The sequence below is a fragment of the Ornithodoros turicata genome, chromosome 5 (genome assembly GCF_037126465.1).
Source record: "Ornithodoros turicata isolate Travis chromosome 5, ASM3712646v1, whole genome shotgun sequence".
NCBI lineage: Eukaryota > Metazoa > Arthropoda > Arachnida > Ixodida > Argasidae > Ornithodoros > Ornithodoros turicata.
In genome coordinates, this window is record NC_088205.1 from 8,032,731 (window position 1) to 8,051,945 (window position 19,215).

A 19,215-nucleotide genomic window follows, 5' to 3' on the forward strand; every position below is an offset into this window, starting at 1 on the left:
TTTTTCCCGAAAAATTGAAAAAAATGGAAACAAACGCGGTTACTGCTGGGTCGAAGCATTGCCGGCCAAGCCACAGCATACAATGAGCTAGAAACTTTAGTATGAGTGTCGTTGGGAGGAACCCGAGAGGTCTGCCTGCCTGATTAGGCGGCATGTTTCTCGGGAAGGGAAAGGTGGTGGAGAGGAGAAGAGGAAAGGGTGAAGTGGAAGACCGAGGGGAATCCGCTGGGGGGGAGGATAGCTGCGTCCATGGGCCGACTTCATGGGAACTGTGCCGGCATACGCCTATTACACATCTGAGGGAAACCCAGGAAAAACCCCAGACGGCACAGCCGGCCGGCGGATTCGAACCGCGAACCTCCCAGTCTCCAAGCACACGCGTTACCGCTGCGCCACCGGTAGTGTTCACCCTCTAGGCATAAATGCAGAGCAGAGCATCCCATGAGACTGCTGTCTACTCAGCGATAGGTAATTGGAACAACCCGTCCACTCCGACCAGAACTCCGACATTATGCGAACACGACGGCGATCGCTTGGAGCAGCCAGACGGAGCTCGAAGTTGGGGATTGTTGGCGGATTAGAGGCACCCAAGGGACTTTGGGCGGTTGGAATGCATTGAAGGCACGAAAATTTTCATTTTTGAATTTTGTCGCCTGGAAATTTTGGGCAATTTTTCCGGAGACGAGGAAAAAACAAAAAAAACTTTTAAAAAAATCTAGTTTTTTTTGGGGGGGGGGGGGTCGCAACTCTAGGCGGCACCCTATCCCATTGCTTGAGGGGGAGAAGATGGTGAATGATGATGAATGTTCAGAGTTCACACAGGAGCTCTGTTGCTGCTAAGAAGGATGATGAGAGCTTGAAGAGCTCCAGCAGGTGATGCGCACTGGGCGAAATGACAACAACAACAACAAATAGATGAAGGAGAGTATAATATATACAGTATTATATACAGGGTGGTCCACCAACCAAAATAGAAATTCATAGTAAAAAACGTAGGCCCCGGAGAGACATGCGGTAAAGAAATTTTTTTCTGCCAACAACTTTACATTTTTATTTCATTTCAATTGACGGAAAGTAAATTTCTTGAATTGAACTCAGAAATTTCCCATGGCCACCTAACGGAAATGGGTTCCCCGTGGTCATTTTACTCAGTATCGCACATAATCCCACTCATAATACAATGGCAATTGCCGATATTATTCGCCGAAAATCCGTGGAAATGAGCCCATGGCTCATTTCCACGGGGAACCACGGGGAACCCATTTCCGCAAAGAAAACGTTAGGTTGCCTTGGAAAAATTTCGGAATTCAATTCAAGAAATTAACTTTCCATCAATTGAAATGAAATAAAAATCTTAACAATACGTGGCAAAAGTTATTGGCAGAAAAAAATTCTTGACCGCATGTCTCTTCGAGGCCTACGTTTTTTACTATGAATTTCTATCATGGTTGGTGGACCACCCTGTATACAATACAAAATCATAGTATTCGCAGTCCACACATTGGATCCTCCTGTTGGTTCCTGTGTTGGAGCCTGTGTTGGAGCCTGTGTTGGTTCCTGTGTCTTTCTTTGTTCTAATAAATATATCCCCCTCCCCCCCTGTTAAGGCTCGTGTTTGTCCTCTCAGTGCGAATGAAAGGAAGTACCTCTGTGTTGACCTTTGACGATGATGAGGATCTCAAAGAGCCGCATCTGAAAGTTACGAAACAGGAAATCCTCATTGATATGAAACCCTATTCCAAAACTGCCAGGCGAAAGGTGCGCGATATGGACATTAGTGTCCCCGATGTAGCGCTGATCTCACTGTCTGGATAACTGTGTGCATCACGCAATGTCAGAATTCAACCTTGTTACACGTATGTACGGAATGTACGTGAATGTCCAATAAACTGATAAGCAGGGACAAAGTGGCAAATTACGATCCTCCATGCAGTGATACAATTGTTTAGGACCACTGGTTCGAGAAGCCTTCGCTATTCGAACAGAACCAGCGATACATCTCATCCACACATATACTACGTTGTCCCACCTATTGACATCATCCAGGTTGCAGTGCACTTCATGATGGCGACCAATGAACGGTACGCACTTTATTCTTTCTTCTATGAATAAGTGTCGAGCGTCGTACAAACAATGTTCCTCGTATTGGTGTTTTATTCGTAATCTTACAAATACTTTTGTAAGCTTGTTGCTATATTTTTCATGCACAGACGAAGGGTTTCAAAAAGGTGACAGAGGGACACACCACGATAACAGCTTCTGCACACTGAAAATGGGAGGATCATTTGAAAAGTGATGAGGAACGTAGACCCCACGCTCACTCTCATACTTCCTCCGCGACTACCGCGCCTCTTTACTGCGCTTTTCCACGGCATGAGACTCAACGTTACCTTTACGCCCGCATTTAAACACCGTCTCGGCTCCACCTCGTCTTCCCTCTGCCCCACTTGTGGAGTGCACGGCGATCTCTGCCACGTCATCCTGTGTCTGTGAGGCTTCCATCTGCACCACACATGCGGTAGTTTGGCTTCTATATCCAGTTTCTCCCTCCTCTTTTGTGTTTCGTAGTTTGAGTTGAACTCCGTACTGAATTTGAGGAACATTTTAATAAATAGCATCGAACATATACCTTACGACGGGTTGTAAAGACGTCGGTTCTTTTCTGACTTTGCGCATTTCGTTGTTTATACGGGACTCTGTCCGTACTGGATATCTGAGATTGACCCATCAATTTTTGTAATCAATCAAATTGTAATACAACGGCACCACAGTAGAACGAGTAAATCGTGCTTTCTTTGCGTTAACATGCAGTACGATGTCGACGTGGCGATTGGTATTCATTGTTCTGCTGGCATCTGGCGTCTTGAGTGCTTCCACAAGGATCCGCTTGAAGGACCAGGGATACGTGGACATAGTCGTTGCCATCGATCATCAAGTGCGCGAGGATAAGCAACTGATTCAGAACCTCAAGGTATGTGGAATTCCACGTAAAACACGGACCCCGTGTATCCATATCTTTGCGTTCACCAGAGTTCTACATTCTACACAATTATGGCGTGAATTTACTCGTACGTCAGACAAGACAGTAGGACGGTGATGTGGACCTCTGGATTGTGTGCACTATATACGTGCGCGGGCTATTCATCGATGACGCTCATTACGAGAAACAGTATGTTGTCCTCGGAAACATAGCTGGGGTACAAAGAGTAGTTTTTAGTTTGTGCGAGCACTATATGATGTCGGCGTACGTTAAGCTCAGTTGTCGGACAGTTGTCGCATCGCCCATGTTAACAGTGGTCTGAAACACGTGAAATCACAGGAAACCTAAGGCATCAGATTAGATATAGACAAAAGAAAATGTAGACGTTAGTGTCGGCGCAACGGAGACCGGGGTCGTCGCTGAAAAACACTGTTGCAGATGCGAGAACTACATATGTTGTGTCACATCATTTTCGTGATACATCACCGGAACATCGTGCTATGTTCCCTGTCAGCGTCGTCAGCATCATCCTCATCACCATCCTCTCATTTTCCCCCAATAGCAATGGGGTAGCATTCCGCTCAACGAGCGGAAGTCATCCCCATATCATCGTCATCATGTATTTCTCTCTCTCTCTCTCGTGCTATGTTGGTTTTTATAAAATCGTCTCACAGGCAAGTACTTTTTTAGCGTATATATTTTCAAAATTGTCTTACAATTACAATTTTCTTACAAGTTATTTAATATATAGGAAGCCCCTTTTGCAGATACCAGACTCTGTGCAACCGTCCAGGCATGGAGCTTCGTAATCCTTCTCCACATACATAGACGCGCTGTCGTACACATGAGCATGAAGTAGCGGGATGAGGGGGGGGGGGGGGGGGGGGAATGACGTTCAATAATTTAAAAAAAATGAAGTAGCAATTGGGCCGATTTGTACTCGGGGGAAAAGACGGCAAATCATCCTGTGATAGTATGCCAGTGGTCGCGTGATGTGATAGAGGAAGAAAAGAAAAAAAAATTGGGTACGTAAGTTATGACGAAGTCAGACTGGCTACTCGGGGAAAAGGCGGAAGAGCATCCTGCTCGTGTGGTTCGGGTGACTCGGGGAGATCGGCACAGTTCCCTCAGAAGTCGGCCCAAGACGTACATTCCCCCAGAGCGTTAGTCGTGACGTTGCCCACTTCTGTGAGGCCGACAACGGCGAGCTCTTTCAGAAGCATCACCATCATCACCATCACCGGGTAAGATAGAAAGGGTAAGATATAAGAAAGCGGAAGCAACGAAAAGGGGAGGGAGCTTTTCATTTCCTGTAATGGTGCAGTTGTGTTTCAAGCAAGACTACTGGAAGTCGCGGCTTGTCTTACGTGTCAGTTCTCGTTGTTTTGCTGCATTTTCGCCCGAGTCCACATGAGCACAATGCACGTTGCACGCATTGTCCGTACACTGTAAACTTTTTCACACCTTTAAAGGTGTGCGCTATGAACATTCAACCTGGTTGCGTAACATTGCATCTCCAGGATGATATTTTACAAAATTTGGAAAACATTACTAAAGATCAAGTGTCAGTGCAAATCTTGCTTTCATTATGTCTTGGATATCGTAGGTACGAGCTAATGCATATGCTATCGATAATCGAGCACGCGCAAGTGTCTACAATACTGTTGAACAATGTTGAGATGTTGCAAGACTGAATTTTTGGAGGGCAGACAATACTCGAGTAAAGAAAAATTTGTGCGAAACCGTGCTCCATTATGATGTTACCAAAATTACACCTAAAAAGGCGTGCGCCATGCACGTTGTTACACCTTTAAAGGTGTGAAAAGATTTAGAGTGTAGCTCCGCAAGACACGTGTCTGTCTAAAAGTCACCGTGGTTTTCGTACCCATAGGGTTGACGAACTTGTTTTCTCACATCTCGCTTCGGCTGTGACGCTATCATTTCAGACGGAAAACTAGAGCTGTAACATGAAATTTGTCATGAAGAGATATGTCAGAGAGGGTGTGAAAATAGACAACATGTGCCTCGGATCATTTCCCATAGTCCTTTTAGCACGATGTCCTCCTCCAGGCCGGATGGAAGGTCACTGTGGGATTGCTGACCTACCCTGCAGCCTCGAGGAAGCTGGTCACTTTCCGTTTGTGACTCCCTTTTTCTCAATGTGTTTTTTAAGTATGATGTTACGGGAATAAACTCTTTAGCTGTGTTTGAGACGTTGTGTGTGTATGTCCCTCTTTGTCCCTCGTCTCGGGGTGTTATCGTGGATACTTATCAACAGGTCGCTTACTGCCTAACCGTCAATTTCCAGGATTTGCTGACCAGTACGTCAGCGTTCCTTCACCGAGCTACAAGAGAGCTGGTATACCTCAAAAGCGTCACCATCGTCTTACCTCACACGTGGTCTAATGACATCCCGTCCGAGTCCATCTCAGGAGACATGCTGTCCAGTGCAGACATCCGGATTGTCAATAGCCAAGAACGCGCTCCGTACACGGTGCAAGCCATGGGGTGTGGAGAACGCGGCGAATACATCGTTCTGCCGTCACAGTTTGTGGGCAATCTCACTACCGCTACCAAGAAAGAATTCAGGAAGCCTGGTACGACGCTCTCTCTGGTTTTGGAATTGAAACTTATTTTTTAATCGAAATCTATATGTCGTTTACAGAGCAGGTGATGACGCACGAATGGGCCCACTTCAGGTATGGAGTCTTCGATGAATATGGCTCACCTGGAGACTCTCAATATCCTTCGATGTACTTTCGGGATGGACAGGTAATTTACGAGCACTCATATCAACTTTTACTGAAAGTGCCAGTGTACATGTGCTGGCGGTTCCCGTTAGGGATATTGATAAACCGTGCCGTCTTTTTTTTGCTTTCATGCAGAAAAAGCCCAATGTCTGCAGTGACAAGATTGTCGTTAGTCCCAAGACGGATAAGGGTGAACGCTGCAAGTTAGTTGAGGGATCTTCTCAACAAGACTGCATCGATTTCTTGCCCGTCGATAAATCCACCCAAGTATCGTCTTCCATCATGTTTCTGCCGGTGCTTTCATCGGTAAGCGAGCACGCTATTGTACTTCCTGAGGCCTGCTTTTCTGTTTCGCATCCTGTGCGATGGATAAGTGGAATACATACCCCATGTTGCCAACAGCTTCTAGATAGAGAAAAGAAAAGATGAGAGAGAGGCACCAGAGAAGGACACGGGCAATATACACCTCCTTGGCGCGTCTTCTCATTTTCTCTCCTCAACGGCCACTATGCCCCAAGGGTAGGACAGCGAAATTATAATAGGGAGTGCATAAAGACTCCATACGGAGTAAAGCTTTTGTCCCAACGGTGTTCTTCTGGACCAGTAGACTACACGCTGAATCACAGAACAGCCGTTCCTCGAGTGTCTTCGAGGGGGGGGGGGGATATGTTTATTAAGAAAAAAAGAAAGGAAAAATCAGCCAGACGGAGGTTGGCTTGTTATTCCAGGAAAAGGCTCTACGCATACTGCAGGCGTGTAATCGCAATATATTGTTGCAAATCACCGTTCTTCTTTGAACACGCGAAAATCATCGTTGCTGAGCATGAAGACAACCGTTGTGCCCATAACAGGTCTACACTTTCTGTGACGATGACGAACACAAGCACAACGCCGAGGCACCGAACCCACAGAACGCCTTGTGCGACTCTCGTAGCACCTGGGACGTCATTTCACACAATTCCGACTTCAACGGGTAAGAAGCACGTTCTCCTTACACAAAAACATGCGTTCTGGGTCCATCCTTGAAGCAGTTATTGACTAGCCATTGAACCATTTCTCTTGGTACATCACTGAGTAATTGCACCTTCCCATGTACTAAAAATCAGCTCTAAAAACAATTAAAGAGAGACTTCGGAACGATCTTTGAAAAAAAAAAAAAAGTTGCATGACGCTTTTGGTATACATATTGGCCCCCTAATACTAGCTATGGGCATGGTTTTCTTCTTATGCGATGGATTATGCGGAAGTATCAGCTAATCTAATTCGAAACGACTGTCGTGGGAGGAGGCGGCAAGAAATTCCATTTCCCAGAGAGTCCACAGGAAGACGACGCATTATGTCACAGGGTATGTCGAAGCAGCACAAGTACGCCTGTGTCGATCGCGGCTGGTCATAGCGGTTTAGGAGCAGTCAGGCAGTCAGGTTTAGGAGTTCTGTCATGGGTTCAAGCCATTACGGCCCTGTATCATTTTCGTCTGGCTCGCCGTTGGACGCGGACACCAATATCCGTTTTGCACGGGTGTTCTCCGCGTATGACAGCCTTACCTGAGAGCCCCAATCTACAATCTATATATTTTTAGTTCCATTAAACTTGTGTCGATCATATCAAAAGAGGTAATACCTGCACCACCTTGTATACTCATACTTCTTTGAGACTTTTGATAATGAGACTTTGATACTTACTCTTTATGTTTAATGATTATTTCCTTCTTCTTCTTCTTATTTTTTTTTTTACGTATATGCGCCCAGTTGAGTTAGCATAGGAGCACCAGGGAAGAGCGTAGGAACAGCGTGGCTCTGCAACACGTTTCGTTCGTGAAAGGCAAATAACTGGTGAATGAGGCGTGCTCTGATGTCGAACATTTCAGATTCGAAATTGCCCGAGCATGTTCTGCTCTGTGTCGAATCATTCCACTCATTCCAGTCTTTCGGAGCGCTGTCTCCCGCTCACGGCGACGCGCTTTTCATCTCTCGGGAAACGAAAATAAGCAACACCGGACGTAGAAATCGACCTGTTGCCGTAAGTTTTGATGAAACACTTCGCACCACCACTCTTATCAGTCATTGTTGCCCCCTCCCCCCGCAAAAAGAAAAAATAAATAAAATAAAAGGAAAAAGAACAGAAAAACTGCAAGGCGTTGAGTGCACACAAGCACAGATCAAAGCGGAGGAATTGTTTTTGTGAAGGCTGCGCCGTTTTCAGCAGAGATATTCCGTAACCGCGTTCGAAATATGTCGATAATCGTAAAAGTAACAGAAGCCCGCAACCTATTTTCTTCCGAAGTCTCCCTTTAAACGGGACTTGCTAGTTCACGCGTTCGCTTTCTTCCAGGATCGACAACCCCGTCACAATCAAGCCGACGACATTCAGAGTACTCAAGACACACGCGAAGCAGAGAGTAGTTCTTCTACTGGACACTTCGTCAAGCATGGAGGTAAGGGATGTGTGACGCTAAGTTAGTGGTTGGAGGTGAGCATTATTTTTCAAACGTTTCTCCCAACAGCTTAATCAGCGGCTGGAGATGACGCACCGTGCCGTGGCGCGTTACATCCAGGACTGGATTCCCGACGGAATGGAGCTGGGCGTTGTTAGTTTCAATACCGATGCCACAATTAATGCGGAACTTACTGAGGTCAACCGCACCACGAGAGCAGGTCTCAGAGCAAAGTTACCTCGTGGATATCATGGGAGCACCTCCATTGGAAATGCTCTTCAGGTGGGCGTTCAGGTAAGAGTCTCAAAGATCGCGTGTTGTCGCTCATAGTTCTGGAATTTCTTTTTAAAAGCTACTTTCCCCAAATGAGAACACCCCTAGAGTTGACTGAAGAATAGCTCCTCCTGTTTAGTCTACTTTAATGCGCGTCTAGAAAGGATTTCCCCCCTCGCAGGACACATCCAATACTCATCCCAGGGATTATCTCAGTACCCCCACCCTCCCACATATACACACACATCTCCTATCACGACATAAATATCATGCACCCCTCCCACCCACCCCAAATACTGACAAGAAAGGCCAAAAACGCCACAAAAGCAGCAGACATCGTCATCACAACCCTCTTACGGGACCACCCTCTCCCTCCCCCCTCTAAGAGACGAAAACCCTGGGAATATCCCTCTACTCAACATCTCTTGTAGCGCGCTTCTCTCTCTCTCCTTCCTACTCTCCAATTTGGTACTGTGTTGGTATTTTTCTACGGGAAGTGGGACATCATCTTTTTCAGCAGAAGCAAGAAAACGATGCTGTGTGAGTCTCCAAACAACCAAATACATTAAATCTCAACGAAAGAAGCGTTGTTATTGTGAGGGCTGTGCAGTACACGGAATATTGTTCCTTTATTTTCAAGGTCCTCGAGCAGAATGCTACAAGTATCGTGAACTCCGTCATCATCATACTGTTAGATGGCAGAGAAAACACGAGACCTTACATCAAGGACGTCTCGCCAGAGTTGTTCCGGAAAGGTGTGATAGTGCACACGCTGGCTTTGGGAACTAGCGCGGATGAAGGGCTAGAAGGCATGGCTCTTGCTACTGGGGGCAACTCCTACGCGGTAACCAACGAAAAAATGCTCGTCTTGGAAAACCTGGAGAAGGCCTTCTTCTCTGCCTCCATGGCTCAACTGCCGATAGTACGGAAGCCTGTCACCGTAAGTGAGTCAAGTGCGATCTTCAAAAGGAAACGATAAAAAAGCAACCCAGACACACGCACGAAAGTAGGCTCTTATGTCGCGAATTACAAATGATATCTATTGAACCGGTTGAACTCGAGGCAATGGCATCGCTGATTTGAAGTCTTTTTGAAGACTGAAGTTTTCCGCTGAACCTCCACACATGCATCCTCTCACGTGGTAGGGCCCTGGAGGGAGTAATCGAGTCTTATCACGTTGCACTAGACGAGCAGTACGACGAACCTCCCTTCATATTACCAGCAAGTACAATGCCGTGATAATGTCGGACAGTTACTTGGGTTCCTTCGAGGCGACGTCAAGCACGAGCCATTCTGTCATTAGGGGGGAGGGATAGATTATTAGACGAGAAAGAAAAGCGGGAAATTCAGCCAAACGAAGTTTTGACTTGGTATTCCCAAAGTCAGAAAAGAAATAAGAAAATGAACAAAAAACTGAAAAACGAAACAAAAGCAGTATGGAAGAGATGAAAGAAAAACTAAAGCAGGACAAAAAAAAAAAAAAATGATGAGAGTAATGCGCAATCATAATCAGAAAATAAATGAAAAATTTAAAAAATTTTAGTGTCGATTTAGCTGTAAATGCGAGAGAAATACGTTAGCATTAAGCGCATTTTCCGGTCTAAACCCGACCTCCGGTTCTCCACTTCCGGTCTATACTTGACTTCCGGTTCCACACTTTCAATTAGTATATGTAACTTCATTTAATTAACCTTTAATTATCCTGAATTACTTTCAGTTACCTTTCAATTACCGTAGGTAACCGCAGGTTACCTGAGGTAGTCTTGAATTTCATTTAATTTCATTTAATTACGTTGACTTCCAATTACCCTAAATCTTCCTTTAATTGACGTTAATTACATTTAATTACATTTAATCACCTCCAGTAGCCTGCGGTTACATTTGGTGATTTTTAATCTCATTTGTCTTAATTACATTCTCTTACATTCATTACCTTTAAACTCAACTTTCTGGCTTTAGTTACCTTTAATTACCTTCAACTACTTCAATTTCATATCATTTACCTGATATCTCCACTTTGCACGTCCACTTATACCTTTGCCTCGGTGAGGCTTCACCATCTCATACAGACACACACACACACGCATGCGTACAGCTTTTTTCCATTTTGATACTCCTAATACTAAAGCATTAAAACCTGTGCCGTCTAACCGTCGCAAGACAAGCGCAGAGTCATCTCATTTAAACGCAGCGCTTAGACCGAAACGCATGCGCAGTATACGACCGCAGATATACGACCTGCGCAGTATACGACTGCAGAGACGACCGCACCTGGCAAGCGGCCAGGAGCAGCACAGGCATAACTCGGGCAGGAAACAAACAACCCATACGCGCCTGGCACACCTGCAAGTTCAGACTCGCCTGCGTATCTGGAGCGCCGCCAGGACCGCTTCCGCAGACGCGCTCCTCTCCGTGACGTCACCCACCGCAGTGCGCGTACTTTGGCTCCCGCTCCGTGACCGGCTTTCCTTTGCCCTCAACTCTTCACTGCCCTCCTCTTCTCTCACGAGGCCTACTTCCCTGTCCACGTTTTGACCACAGATCAACACCGTCACTCTTCTTTGAAACAACGCTTGTAATGCTAACGCATAAAAAGACGATGAATGAGATAAAAAGAAGATGAAAGAAATTAAAAAAACAGATTCGAGTAATGTGCATGAGGGTGAGGTGCAAGGTTGAGGCACTGACGAATGAAATTACACAAGACTTGTGGTCACAGGCTGTGCATGAGACCTGTGTCGCTGAGGAAGGCCAGAACCGCTTTGGTCACAGACCGCTGTGACGGATGTCGTGCGGGGCTGACTAGAGTGTTCAGTGAAAAGTCTGCACCACAGCTCGAGAAGGCGTCGTCAGGGTCCTGTGTATTTTGTTCCGGAAGTTTCCGCAGCTTCCCTTGAACCAGAGGTTCTCTGCGTAGTAGTGCTACTAGGTCGCCAACACGCCTCCCTGTTTCTCCTGTACGCGAGTGAGGCTTGGACAGTTCAAAAAATTGGGGAGAGGTCAGATTTCAATTGCAGCTTGACGTACTCGTATCATTACAGGCATTTGGCGAAAGGTGAAACAACAAAGGTCCTCCTGTAGGGGGTGCACAGGAAAGAAATCGCGGGGTTGGGACGGGTGTGTGAAGGTCTGGATAAGTCTGGTGAATGACTACAAGAAGATTGCTTCTTGTAGTCATTGCTCATTGTAGTCAGTGATCGTAGTCATTGCTTCTTGTCCTGGGACAGTCTGCGCATATCCCGAAAGACATACTGCAGATTGTAGCATACTCAGTCAATTTAGCTTTAGCTCTGGGTTTGGGATACACAAAAGATGTCAGAACTACGAGTACAAGCTATATATGTGGTGTCCAAGGTTTCTCTGTCCATTGTTCCCAGTTGGTAAACAAGGTGATTCCTCTGGAGGGCAACACGACGTCTCTCTTCGTCACCGTCGACAGAGAACTTGGAAAGAACTTAGAGTTCCTCGCGTCTGGAGGAGACGGAGCCACAACGACAGTGACAGTCAATAGCCCATCAGGAAACACTTACGTTGGAGAGTACGATGAGGACCTCAAACGTCATAAAGTGTCCATAGGTGACATCGTAGAGGTACATACGGCCACATTTCTCAGCAAGGGTTACGAAATATTAACGTAGATTTTTATATTAATCACATCGACGACTCTTTCAGCCTGGAAAGTGGCAAGTGGATATCAAGCGCGACAACCCACCTTGGAAACAATCTTCTGTCTCTATCACTGTGGTGTCTGAAGCCAAGGACCCACACGATCCTCCTGTACGCATGCGAACCTTCTACAGCACCAAATATCTTTCCTACGCACGAGCTTCGAGCCAGTTCAAGATCCTCGTGGAGTTGACAAAGGGAGAGCAAGTCGTGAGAGGGGCGTACGTTGTAGCAAAGGTTACGACTCCGGTTGACAACCAAGTTCCCGTGTTTCTTAAGGACAATGGAGCAGGTCAGCTTCTTGGGGCATAGACATATTTTCTTGTTTAATCGAAAGTTCGCATCTATTTTGTTTGAAGGTGCTGACATTATTGAAGGAGATGGAATCTACTCAGGTTTCTTCATCGTCTTCAGCAAACCCGGCCGGTACTCGGTTGAAGTTCGAGCATACGGCGACGAAAATACTAATTTGATAACACCCAAACGTTCTGCGCGTCCGGTCTCTGGTATAGGCACCTACCGCTATAGTCCCTCGAATACCATTGAGCCTCAAAGTGCACTAAGTCAACGCTTTCCCCTGGCACCGTCGGCGATTCTTACCCGCTCTTGGTGTCACTTTCAGGAGGACACAAGGTTCGCAGAAGTGCTGAACCATTCGCTTTCGAAAGATACGAGAACGCCGGAATTTTTGTTGTGAAAAAAGTAGGGGCAGCTCTAATCTACCCTCCGTCCACGATTCAGGACCTTCGTGTCACACAAGCCTTGTACTTGGACAACGGTACCAGGATGGTCAGCCTAAAGTGGACCTCGCCTGGAGCTCACTTGGACCAAGGAATTTGTAAGCAGACACAGTGGTTCTTGTGGTATAAACTTCGTGTGAATGTGTTTTGATGAACGGTTACGCTTATTACACGTCTATTTCTCTATTGGCACCTCAGAGGAGATGCTACAAGGGAATCCATGGGTATGACCATGGACTATCAGCGCGGTTTTAAACGATTTAAAAACTGCCCGTACGTTTCATGCTTGCGCGCACGGTAAACTTACTTCACTCTATTTTTCAGGTCACAGCCTCACAGTCATCGCCAGCCGTAATCGAACTGTTCTTCAGACGGAAGACATGACGGGCGACTTCTACAAGGTCATAGAATATGACGTCGTGAACGGCACTCTCCGCCCTCAGCAGTCTAGAAAACCCCATGAAGTGACCTTCCTCATCCCGGACACGTGGTTGCCTCCGAACAAAAGCGCTCATGATGTGTATTTCACGGTGAGGACCTGGAACTCCGACGGGATCAAGTCCGACCGGTCCAACATCGCGGCAGCCAACTTCTTTGAACAGAGTGAAATGGTCGTAGGGGCAGCTCCGTCTACGATACGGGACCTTCGTGTCGAACAAGCCTTGTACTTGGACAACGGTACTAGGGCAGTCAGCCTGACGTGGACCTCTCCTGGCGCCCGCTTGGACGAAGGAACCTGTAAGCAGACATTCTTGCAGACGTTATTCTTGTGGCATAAGAGCTCAGTGTTTATGTGCTTTAACGTTGCTTTAAAGTCACAGAAACGCTCAATACGGATGTTTTTCTCTAGTGGGGATGTGAAAACACGCGCTACAGGAGGACCTAGGGGCATGAACTGTGCTATCACTCTACGGTTCTAAACAATAACGAAAATTGCTCATATATTTTCTGCTTACAGGCACGATAAGCTTGCTTCAATCTATTTTGTAGGCCACAACCTCACTATCATCGCCAGCTGTGATCGAACCGTTCTTCAGACAGGTGACATGACGGGCGACTTCTACACGGTCACAGAATATGACGTGCTTAATGGCACTCTCTGCCCTCAACACTTCGGAGAACCCCATGAAGTGACCTTCTTCATCCCGGACACGTGGTGTTCTCCGAACAAGAGCGCTCATGATGTGTATTTCACGGTGAGCACCTGGAACTCCGACGGGATCAAGTCCAACCGGTCCAACATCGCGACAGCCAACTTCTTTGAACAGAGTGAAATGGCCGTAGGGGCAGCTCCGTCAACGATACGGGACCTTCGTGTCGAACAAGCCTTGTACTTGAACAACGGTACAAGGGCAGTCAGCCTGACGTGGACCTCTCCTGGAGCCCGCTTGGACGAAGGAACCTGTAAGCAGACATTCTTGCAGTCGTAATTCTTGTGGCATAAGAGCTCAGTGTTTATGTGCTTTAATATTGCTTTAAAGTTACAGAAACGCTCAATACGGATGTTTTTCTCTAGTGGGGATGTGAAAACACGTGCTACAGGAGGACCTAGGGGCATGAACTGTGCTATCACTCTACGGTTCTAAACGATAACGAAAATTGCTCATATATTTTCTGCTTACAGGCACGATAAGCTTGCTTCAATCTATTTTGTAGGCCACAACCTCACTATCATCGCCAGCTGTGATCGAACCGTTCTTCAGACAGATGACGTGACGGGCGACTTCTACACGGTCACGGAATATGACGTGCTTAATGGCACTCTCCGCCCTCAACACTTCGGAGAACCCCATGAAGTGACCTTCTTCATCCCGGACACGTGGTGTTCTCCGAACAAGAGCGCTCATGATGTGTATTTCACGGTGAGCACCTGGAACTCCGATGGGATCAAGTCCAACCGGTCCAACATTGCGACCGCGAACTTCTTGGAGGAGTTTCAACTGGACGTAAAAGAAAAGGAGTTGACCATTTGGGAGAAGCTATTGGCATCCAGGGCTGTCTTGTACGTTGGCTCAGCCCTCTTAGGTGGGGTCCTGTTGACCGTACTTGTGATTCTCGTCATCAATATCTTCGTGAAGAAATCACCGTCCTCGAAATCCGTGGAACGAGTCGCCCAAACTGCTCGTGCGAAGTATGAAGTGGAAATGGCTTTCAGGGAGAACCTAGTGAACGCATCCTGACGATTTACCATTTTTGTGATGGTAATAGGTACCGACTAGTCACGTCATGTAAGGACACAACAGACTTTGAATATTTCCTCGCCCTGCGAAGACGAAGACGTTCCAGGCCACTCTCACGCGATCCCCCATTCTCAGCTCATTTCCTATGTTTCCTGTTCACCAGTAAATAGCCCATCATAGCCCATCCCCATTCACTGCCCAGTCTTGTCTTGTCTTCAACAACCGATGTGAGACAGGGGAGCTCGCTTCAATTGAAAGCCCGGTGAAAGGCACTCATGGTCGGCGTGGCCGCGACAAGATGAAGTTATATTATTATCATTAGTAACCTTATATTTACCTTAACCTAACCTAACTTAACCTTAACCTTAACTAACCTTAACCTTAACTTGAATTCCATTGCAGTTGTAGTCTAAGGTTACATAGGAGCTTGACAACATGCATGACGTATTATACGAACCGCAACGACCTTCTCACCGTCTTGCCGCCCTCTGAGCAATAGGCTAGCCTGCGTATATGTCACCTGTGTATGTGACATATTACTGCGTATATGTCACCGTACGCTCGTGCACGCGCGTGCCATGCCATGGAGCAGTCCCGGTGAAAAACACAGTTCGCGTTGCGAAGCGGGCTGGCGTCCCCTTCCGAAGGACGTGAAGATAAATGTTGTCAGTGGAACGTTCGCGAGAATTGTTGTGGGATACAATTGACTGAATCGGAATTGAAAAATGCAGCAGTGCGCATCATGCCGCCCATATACGGAACACTACGATATGACACGTTCCAAATCCACATGCCCACGATAGGTATTCGCGCGCTTTTCCTGCTGTCTCATTGGACGCCACCAATCTTTGCCTCCTGGGGATACCATTCGTTGCCGCCAAAGACGGCTCTGTTTTCATTGCGTTTTCTTCCGCTGTGTGAACTAATTTTGCTCGCATTATGCTAACTGAAACATGAACTTTAATTTGAGAGCTGTTTTTGCATTTTAGTGCCCCTTTAAGTGAACAAAGTCATTCCATTAAACTAACAGAATAATTTTATTCAATTAAAGTTTCCTCATGCATGGCCCCAAAGGTTGCTGTAATCGCGCCCGTATTTTTCCCAGTGTTATTATTAAGGTTGACCTGAGCTGTACCACGTCCCTCTCCACTGGACAGGATGCCGATAATTTCAAAGTCTGTACCCAGTCTGTACCAGATCAAGTTTCTGGAGAGGTGGTACACCAGAGCCTTCCTGCAAGCAGACATATACAACATGGTGCTCGTGCTCTGAGCTTCACCGCCTCAACTGGAGGAAGGACAGCAGAAAGGAGAGGGGAATTGGGGTTCTAATGTGCGTACTGGGCCGACTTCGAGGGGAACTGTATACCGACATTCGCCTGAAAAGCCTGTCGGAAAACACGAGGAAAATCTCGGACAGCACAGCCGGTGGTAGGATTCCAACCTACCACCTACCAGTCTTCAGCACTGCCTTGGTCGCATTCTTGCTCAGCATAGATTACCTACGTCACTGTAACCAGGGTAAGTTTCAGGGTAAAATCAGGTAAGTACTAACTGTGCCTTCAGCCATGGTTGAACGACCAATCTCCTCTGTAGTACTACACAGTGGCGTCGCTAGGGTACGCGTCACCAGGTGCGGGAGCTCTTTGCGTCACCCCCTACTCCATCCCATGCCCCCGTTAATGGATACCTTTCCGTACCAGACGATTCACGATAAATAAACATATTACACCACACTCAGAAAAAAAAGAAAAAAAAAGATGTGCCTCGCAGTAGGATCCGCATGTTGTTTTTGGCGTAATCGTGCCGCAGAGAACGGGAGGAAGCGGCAATATTGGTGCGGCGCGTCACCCCTTCCGTCGCTTCACCCGGTGCGGACCGCACCCCCCGCATCCCCCTAGTGACGCCACTGGTACTATATACGTTGGTTTAGGTCAGCTCTTCCTTTTTCGTTTCTTGATGAACTTGATGGGATGAACTGCGTTGCACATTTCAATGAACAACTTCAAGTTCTACATTATAGAAGCAATAGCACACAAAAAAATATGCTGAAGGTTCCTGGGACAGAAAAGGCTCGAAAAATTACAAAATGTCAAAGGGACCAACCAAGTGCGGACCGTTGATCTTTCAACAACAACAACAACTTTATTTTTAACATGGTGGATGGGGAGTTTCATCGCCAGGGACGATACTCTACCCCATTGCTGCTGGTGAGGTGGGGAATGAAATAATGAGTCCCTTCACAATAAAGGTTCCAAGTCCCATGGTGTCCAAAAATGTAGTTTCTTTCGTGCTCACCATTATGCGCCAAAGCAAGCACATTCGAATCACTCGGTATTGAAACCGAACCAGTTTTTCTTCAAGCCTCTTCAAATCGGAACTACTTGATACTTGCGTTTAGCCGTGTACTAACTGTTGCATGCAATCTACCAGCCTGTCCTCTGTCTCTCATCTTTTGCGTTCATGGAGATACTTATGTTACAAAGGAGTGCCAGGATTATGCATGTTTATTTGGACTCCACACTGGCAACGCAACAGATTAAAAACGAGGTAAAAATACCAGTGATGGCCAGTAGTTAACTACATGTAGTTAAACTACTAGTTAAACTACCTGATTGTAGTTAAAAAGTAGTTATCAACTACTTGCAGAAATGTAGTGACAACTACTAGTTAAACTACTATTTTAAGTAGTTAACTACAGTAGTTAGGTTACTGAAGGCGCCAACTACTTCCGATTTTGCCGCAAGCTTTACGGCACGATTGTGCTTCCGACTTTTACCTTGAGCTACTTGTTTGATGAGAACGGAGGTGCAGAGCAATTGTGTCGTGCATGTATACTAAAACTTGTAATGCTTGTCCAGTAAGCCTCATTTGCTGTGAAATAATTTTGCAAATTAGTTTATCGCGTAGGCACAGAAAGAATCTCGCCGCAAGCTTTGTATTTGGCGATCGTAGCAATGGCTTGAGCCAAACTTTATCATTGCTTGTGATTAATATTTAGGTGTCCAAGAACACTACAAGGAGTTGGTGTTGATGGACAACGTTAAGTAGTTATAGATGTAGTTAAACTACATTGCAGTAGTCAAAGAAGTAGTTTTAACTACTCCCCTGAAAAGTAGTGGAACTACTAGTTAAACTACTCAATCTCAAAGTAGTTAGTAGCTATAGTTAAACTACTGTAGAAGTAGTTAGTGGCCATCACTGAAAAATACCACAAAGTGGTCCTCCGAGCTTCATCCCCAGAATGCAATCTGTCAGGTCGTCGTCAATTCCTTTTTAAGCAGGAGGGCGTACCTATCCGGAAGTGGTCCTGGATGTTTATTCATACAATCGGATGTTGTTTTGATGTACCATGACCCAATGTTTTTTTTCTAACACCCCAACGACTCTCATGTGCTAGTATGTCAGGGGAATTTAAGGCGACCACGTGTCCTGTTCTTTCCACGTGATAAGCCTATACGGAACTGTGCGGGCATGTGGAAAGAACAGAACACGTGGTTCTCCGTAAATTCCCCTGACGTACCCGACAGACGTACCTGGCGTATTCTGAGGATAAGGGTGAAACTTAAAAAAAAAATTACTGGCATTTAACCTCGTTTTTAATCTGCTGCGTTGCCTGTGTTAACGTTAAAACAAATAAACGTTACAAATAAAGGAAGATGCAAGACGAGGACTACGAATGAGTTTGGTGTTCGCGTAAGCGCGTGAGATGTATACGACGAGTATTGCGCGTGGATATCTTCGATTTGATAAAAAAAAAAAAAGCCGAATAAATCGCTCTCACAAATTAAATTTTTAAATCTTATTCAGCTACTGAAGATTCAAGGCCAGACACGTCATATCTTGTTCTTGTTTCTGAGTGGATTAAAAAGTGTGAATAAATTACTTACTTCAGAACGTCAAGGACTTATTGATGATTTGCCGCTATCAGAAATCTCCACGTGCTAAGTCGGGTCGTGAAACGCAAAGAAACAAAAGTACAGAGAGAGAAAGAGAGAGAGAGAAATACATGATGACGATGATATGGGGATGACTTCCGCTCATTGAGAGAGAGAGAGAGAGAGAGAGACGGATGTATGCAATGTTTAACAATAATTGAGATATCATTCACTCACTGAACATTATAAGCCAGACACGTATCTATGTCTGACACCGGCAATTTTCTGGGAACTGTGGCCTGGAATTAGTTGCC

General features: G+C 46.0%; 2 protein-coding genes across 2 annotated transcripts; both read left to right on the forward strand.

Moving 5' to 3' along the window:
- The first annotated feature begins 1,916 nt into the window (after positions 1–1,916).
- On the forward strand, positions 1,917–6,707 carry LOC135395185 (calcium-activated chloride channel regulator 1-like). Its single transcript, XM_064626425.1, has 6 exons — positions 1,917–2,081; positions 2,812–2,971; positions 5,289–5,577; positions 5,646–5,752; positions 5,866–6,090; positions 6,582–6,707. The coding sequence occupies exons 1-6, from the start codon at positions 2,062–2,064 to the stop codon at positions 6,705–6,707; spliced, it is 927 nt and encodes a 308-aa protein (XP_064482495.1). The 5' UTR covers positions 1,917–2,061.
- LOC135393929 (calcium-activated chloride channel regulator 4-like) lies at positions 6,560–15,389 on the forward strand. Its single transcript, XM_064624281.1, has 11 exons — positions 6,560–6,703; positions 8,063–8,165; positions 8,235–8,459; positions 9,079–9,378; positions 11,816–12,028; positions 12,111–12,396; positions 12,464–12,610; positions 12,727–12,942; positions 13,169–13,582; positions 13,835–14,248; positions 14,501–15,389. The coding sequence occupies exons 2-11, from the start codon at positions 8,160–8,162 to the stop codon at positions 15,022–15,024; spliced, it is 2,745 nt and encodes a 914-aa protein (XP_064480351.1). The 5' UTR covers positions 6,560–6,703; positions 8,063–8,159; the 3' UTR covers positions 15,025–15,389.
- Positions 15,390–19,215: the final 3,826 nt, after the last annotated feature.

What these genes read in the sequence shown, in the direction of transcription:
- LOC135395185 (XM_064626425.1), top strand. Translation starts at nt 2,062, where the DNA reads ATGATGGCGACCAATGAACG. An exon ending in AACTGATTCAGAACCTCAAG is followed by an intron (nt 2,972 to 5,288) that starts GTATGTGGAATT and finishes GTCAATTTCCAG; the next exon opens with GATTTGCTGACCAGTACGTC. An exon ending in GAAAGAATTCAGGAAGCCTG is followed by an intron (nt 5,578 to 5,645) that starts GTACGACGCTCT and finishes TGTCGTTTACAG; the next exon opens with AGCAGGTGATGACGCACGAA.
- LOC135393929 (XM_064624281.1), top strand. An exon ending in CTCTTCAGGTGGGCGTTCAG is followed by an intron (nt 8,460 to 9,078) that starts GTAAGAGTCTCA and finishes TTTATTTTCAAG; the next exon opens with GTCCTCGAGCAGAATGCTAC. An exon ending in TTCTGCGCGTCCGGTCTCTG is followed by an intron (nt 12,611 to 12,726) that starts GTATAGGCACCT and finishes TGTCACTTTCAG; the next exon opens with GAGGACACAAGGTTCGCAGA.